Genomic DNA, 6,525 nt, shown 5'->3' with positions numbered 1-6,525 from the left:
GCTGTGGGAGAAAACTAGGGCTGTCTGTTTCTGTAGAGATTTATAGTTTTTGGAACCCTATGGGACAGTTCCCTGTCACAGCCTCACAAACCCTATATTATATGTAGTAGTGAGTCAGAATTGAATCAATGTCACGGAGTTAGTTTTTTGGGTACTGTAAGTTAAGTAGACTCCATGGCACATAACAACAACAAGTTAAATAGAAATTGAAGGATGCAAACAGTTATTCTCTGAGAAGATTCAGTGAAGTTGATAAACCAACAGCAGAACTGATGAAAACAAAAAGAGAAAAAGCAGAAATTACCAAATAAGAGTAATGGGTGAGGCTATCACAGAAGGAAACAATTTTGGGCCAATAAATTCAGTCGCATAGAGGAAATGTTCACATCCCATAAGAGACACAGCTTACTGAAATTGAAATAAAATATACATAACTATTTTTATTAAAGAAATTAAATTCATAATAAAAAACCTCTAGTTTCAAATGATCTCTCTCTCTCTCTCTCTCTCTCTCTCTCTCTCTCTCTCTCTCTTTCTCTCTCTCTCTCACACACACACACGAGTATTAGTAATAGGAATCATTTCCCAAGTAATTTTATGAGCTCAACATAGCCTTAATAACCAAGACCTGACAAAGGCACTGAAAGAGAAAAAATTGGGGCCAGGAGGTGGCAGTGGGGTTACCATTTTTCCTCATGGACACAAATAGAAATCCTTAGTAAGATGTTTATAAATTGAGTCCAGCAATATACAAAAGCTTAATACTTAATGAACAAGAGGGGCTTACCTGAAGAGTGCATTGCTTGTAGCATTCAAAAGTACACTTAACAGAAGTTAATAAAGGGGAACTGTAATCATCCCAATGAAGGCATTTGACAAAGTTGATTAAAATTAGGGTTTGATTATAATAAAAACTATCAGTAAACTGTATATATATATAAAATGAACGACAGCAACAACAACAACAAAATGTAACACCTAACACTATTTTCCTGGTGAACAACCGTGCTTTTGCAGGAACAGAGGTTTTCTTTAAGCCTCAGTCTACAGACTGGGTAGTAAGTATTTGTTTCTTTAAGAATTGGAGCAAACTGCTGAGTGGTTTCAAAGAACAAGAGTCAATTATCTCGGTTTGAGAGTCTGCAAGTCCGAAATTAAGGTGGCGGGACCTTGCTCTCTCCAGAAGTTCTGGGGGATGATCCTTCCTTGCACATGTGTAGTAGTCCTTGGCATTCTTTGGCTTATATAGATGCATCATTCCAGTCTCTGCCTTTGTCTTAATTTAGCCGACCTTCCTGTATGTCTGTCTTTTCTCTTTTTACAAGGACTAGGACCCACCCTACTCCAGTAGGATTTAACTGATTACATCTTTACAGACTCCAAGCAAGATTATATTCACAGGTATTGGTTCCTAGGACTTGAGCATAGACATTTTGGGGACACAGTTCAAGCCATAACAGGCGCAAAGTCCCATTTTCCATATGCAGAAATTGAAGCCGAAGTATGGAATTTAGTGGAAGCAAGGTACCCAGACATGTTCCATTTGCAGATTAGCACAGTCTCCTAGTAGGTGATAGTTCATGGAAGCGACTGGTATACTATTGATTGTGATGGTTCTGACTCTTAGCAACCCTGTAAAGGGTTTCGGAGGCAGTCCATCTGTAAGGGAGCAGAAAACCTCATCTTTCTTCGGCAAAGCAGCTGGTCGATTCAGGCTGCTGGCTTTGTGGTTAGAAGGCCGGCCGGTGCATGACCACTACATTGTCAGGCCTCCTACTGTTTATAGGCCAGCAGTATTTCGGTGATTTTAAACAAGATTATGGTGAGCATTAATGAGATGGGGAGCTTGAAGCATGAAATAATTTATGCAAAGTAACAAAAAAGAAACAATTTGTTGAACTAGTAATAGAACTTGATTTCTTGACACCCAGTCAGACTTTTATTTTAATTTTGAGAATTTACCAGAAAGGGAATAACTAACCAAAACTGAACTGGTAGATTTTCTTGACAGAAGAATGCAGTACATTTAAGAAAATGGCTTGGCATTACTTGAATGACTAAAGTAAAGTATCTTCAGATAGATTTCGGTTTTATTCCTAACCTATTTCCTGTTGATGTGTTTTAAAATGTGGACTTCTGTGATACACTATCATTCTCTCTTTCTCTCTTTTTGGATTTGGACATTGGTTTTCATCCTCAAGAAAAATCTACCACATAACCCACCGCTGCCGTCTAGTTGATTCTGACTCATAGTGAACCTATAAAGCGAAGTAAAACTGCCCAAGTTTCTCAGGCAGTAAATCTTAATGGAAGCAAAAAAGCCTCAACTTTCTACTTTGGAGAAGCTGATGGATTCGAACAGCTAACCATTAGGTTAGTGCCCCCAGGGCTTAATTTGATAACAGCTTTTGGTGGCACTGTAGGATAAGCACTGGCTGCTAACTGCAAGCAAGGTCAGCAGTTCAAACCCACTAACTACTCCAATAGAGAAAAATGAGGCTTTTTGCTCCTGTAACAATTTATAACCTCTGAAACTCTATACAGGGTAACTGTGAGTCACAATCGACGTAATGGCAGTGAGATTTCTTTAAGGGGCTCATTGCCACACTTCATTAATCCTGACTAAGAACATAGAGTTAAGGAGTCAAGGCAGAGGGAAGGTAGATTACAGATGAACTCTGTCTGCCATTTCACCTTTTCTACCGACTCTATGGCACTTAACAACAACAACAACTCTTCTTTTGGTTAGGGGAATACTTGTACCCTCTGAGTATGTCTGAATACCAAATAAAACTCAAGTGGAAGCTTCTGTCGGACATCTGTCCAATGGAATTCTTAATTCCTGCATCTTTTTTTCTGGCCTCTTATTGAATGACTGATATATGAGTCATGCTTTAGTTTTCTGTTGAACACTAATGATGTAAGATAGTAATGATTAAGCTTAAATTAGAATGTAGGTTTAACATTTCTGAGGCATTTGTTAATGTTTCTCTACATTATCTGTTACTGTCTTTGCAGCCTTTGGACTGAAGGTTAGAGAGCCTTCACTTTGTCTTAAGGCAATGTGACTCTGTTTAAGAAGCTCTGAGGGAAATCACATGTTTGTGAGTTGTCTCATCCTCCTATACCCTTGCCCTCAGATAGAACTTCATTTGAAAATATGGGCTAATATTTTAAGTATGAAGTACAGTCATTTTTGCATATGAGAAGAGAGCTTAGGTGCCCCAACTTTTGGTACTCATTGTAATTACAGGATTTCCCAAGGTCTGTAAACAGATGCTGCCTGATTTTCGTAGTCACTTCAAAAGACTAGGATTCAGACACAGGCCCACTTTGGAGTTTGTGTTTTCGGTCACTTAATTTTTATTCTCCACAAATACACTAAATACTGTTTTCTGTGAACTTCAGTTTGAATTGTTGTTAGGTGCCGTGGAGTCGGTTCCAACTCATAGCGATCCTGTACAGGGTTTCCGAGGCTGTAAATATTCACAGGAGCAGAAAGCCTCATCTTTCTCCCGTGGAGCATCTGGTAGTTTTGAACTGCTGACCTTGCGGTTCGCAGCCCGATTCATAACCAGTATGCTACCAGAGCTCCGTTTTAGTTTGGGGGTTGAATAACCCCCTGGGAAGTTCAGGTTCCTCTTAAAAGTCAATTGAATTCACATTGAAGAATTAAAAAACCTACTCAAACCCACTGCTACTGCTTATATCAAAGCGCTATTGTTTTTGTCATTTGCCAGTCAGTGTACAGGGTTTCTGAGAACATTAGGTGAGTTAGAACCACCAATCTTGGAGGTCAGTAATCCAGTCCTTATCCTATAGAAGCACAACAGGGCTTCCACTAAAGAGTTGTTATTGTTGTTCAATGCCAGACAAGTTAATTCCAACTCATAGCTAGACTCCTTGTATAGGGTTTCTGAAGAGCAATTGGTGGATTTAAACTTTCAACCTTGTGGGTAACAGTCCAGTGCTTATCCTACATTGCAACACTAGGACTCACATTAAAGTGCTGTTTTGTCGATTCCGACTCATAGCCACCCTGTATAGGGTTTCTAAGCTGGTGAGTTTGAACGGCCGACCTTGTTCAAACAAACCTTGAGGTAGAGTGCTTATGCTCTGGTGCCACATCAGGACTCACCTTAGAGATTGGTAACATTTAAATATGTATATCAGTGAGCATGTTAAACAAGACAAGCTCTTAGACCTTCTTAGTGGTGAGAGGTGAGATTACTGTTGATTTTTTTTTTTTTTTTCTTGCTTTATTCTTCTTTAAACTTTTTTATGAGAAAGATAAATTTGCTTTGAAATGAGGCTTTGTTAAAGAATAGCAATTGTTTGGTCTTTATATAATTCATTATCTCATAATCCCTAAAAATATAATCAGATAGGGAATCCATTACTTAAACATGGCAATTTATACAACATGAAGGTATATAAATCAGATTGTCATACTTTTATGCTAAAAGAAAAGATTTGTAAAACTTTTTAAGAAAGCATATCAGTCAAAAAATCACTGGCAGCATTTTCATATTAAAACTTCATAAATATGCCTTAAACTCTTGTGTATGTAGGTTATTGATACACGTAGTATTGCAACAACCACCTTTATATAGAAGATTTTAAATTTTTTCTTATTGAGTTACTCCTTTCAGATAAATTTCTAGGATTAAGTAAGTACTCGATTGAATATCTTTTATGACCACATTGTTTTCCCAGAGAAATTCCGAGTAGAGCTTAAGGCAGTGAGTCTGTGCCCCAGATTCACCATCATTTTGATGTTACTGACTGATGTAAATATCAAGGTGTCAGTGCTACTTTACTTAGAGGAACAGTATCTCACAAGGAAGACAGAACATTTTCCCAGTGTATTGTAGCATATTAGGTGACTTGTATGTTTATATGCAAGGATTGGACTTGATATGGCTTTTTGGTAATTTATATCCTTTTTACATTATGTTTTCTTTCCAATCTGTTGTCATTTCTTGACACTTGTCTAGGATCACTAGACCTGCAGAGGTCTTTTGGTGTTTTCTCTTTGGGGGTATGGAGATCAAAAGAAGTCCAATAGTACTGATAAGTAGAATTTCAGTCTCAGAATAGCCTTCAAAATGCACAGATAGCACTTAAATGGAAGAAAACAAATTTAAGAACACCCCAGAGTCAGTTTGAGAATAAGGAGACAAAGATTGAAACCGTTTTCTAGAGTTGCAACAACTCCCAGAGCTGAGGGATAACTGCATGTATTACCTGTTGCCTTTACCTCAGAGATTTCCTAAGATTGGCATCCTGTCCTGTTTGAAGCTGTTGTTGTTGGGTGCTGAGGAGCTGGTCAACTCTTAGCAGCCCCTTGTGCTAGAGTAAAACTGCCCCATAGGGTTTCCTTGACTCCTTATGGAAGCAGATTGCCAGCTTTTTCTCCTACAGAGCTACTGGGTAGGTTTGAACCTTCAGCCTTTCTGTTAGCAGCCAAGCACACTCAACCATTGTACCATCAGAGCTCTTTCTGTTTTTTGGTTTTTGATGTACACAAAACACACAGAAATCTATAATCACTTAAACTACCAAAGGACACGTTTTGAAGCTCTTCCTTTTGAGTCTAGTGAATATATAATTTGCTTTTAACATAATAAAATTTAAGTCTTTTCAGGTTCTCCATTTCCCTTGATTATTTTTTCATTCTAAGCTTATATTTTATTTGCATCATCTAAAGATAATAGCTATTACTTGATAGAATCAGGTAAATAAAATCACTTATTCACTGAGATTATTACTATTTTTTATTTCAATCACAGAACACAGGATGGTTTTTAGGAGGTAAAAAAACTCTTCTCCATCTCGCGCCCCCCCCCCCCTCACACACACAAATACTGTGAAGTTAAACAGCTATTAACCACTTTTAAATGTCCGCTTGGTTGGTTTAATCCTGAAGTTAGTGTATCCTGCTTGACCCTTACTTGTTGAAGACTCCAACATTGTATTTCATTGCTTTGCTGAGCACTTGTGTTCCACGGAATGGTTGCAGTTACTCTCTGTCCGTTTAGGCACTTAATTACTTTAGTCTGATAAATATTTGGACTCCCTCACCCCCAAGAAAAGTTATTTTAATTATTTTCCACCTCAGTCATATAAGTTCTCATTTTCAAGTTGATCATCAGAAATTTTAGCTGCTTCATGTAAATAAAATGTTAATGTTTTTCAGGGAGAGATGTGGTCAATTAAATACTGATACGTACTTTATTTTTCTGTCCCTTACTCAGATTGAGTCTGTTTCTCAGACACTGGAAAACCATGGTGCCCCTATTATTGGTCATCCTTCAGAGTCATTGTCTACCAAATCATGTGGCACCCTGAGACCTGTCAACGGAGTCATTAACACGTACGTTCCATCTTTTCTTCTACTTTGTCACATTTAGTAGGCTTGTAAAAGGTGAGTGTTGGGTTCTTGGAGCTCTCTAGCCAGGACTGACACCTGTATAAGGAAGTAAGAAACATTATCACGTGTGAATGTTTTGTATAACTCTCTTA

General features: G+C 38.0%; 1 protein-coding gene across 1 annotated transcript in view; it reads left to right on the top strand.

The window, feature by feature from the left end:
• KANSL1 (KAT8 regulatory NSL complex subunit 1) overlaps positions 1-6,525 on the top strand; it is a 222,657-nt gene that overhangs the window by 186,873 nt on the left and 29,259 nt on the right. Inside the window, exon 6 of the mRNA XM_006833547.1 lies at positions 6,258-6,376. Within this exon, the coding sequence (XP_006833610.1) occupies positions 6,258-6,376 (119 nt within the window). The remainder of the gene's footprint in view (positions 1-6,257; positions 6,377-6,525) is intronic.

The sequence above is a fragment of the Chrysochloris asiatica genome, unplaced genomic scaffold, assembly GCF_000296735.1.
Source record: "Chrysochloris asiatica unplaced genomic scaffold, ChrAsi1.0 scaffold00007, whole genome shotgun sequence".
Taxonomy (NCBI): domain Eukaryota; kingdom Metazoa; phylum Chordata; class Mammalia; order Afrosoricida; family Chrysochloridae; genus Chrysochloris; species Chrysochloris asiatica.
The sequence above is the reverse complement of the archived record's forward strand: the minus strand, read 5'-3'. Positions and strand labels throughout refer to the sequence as shown.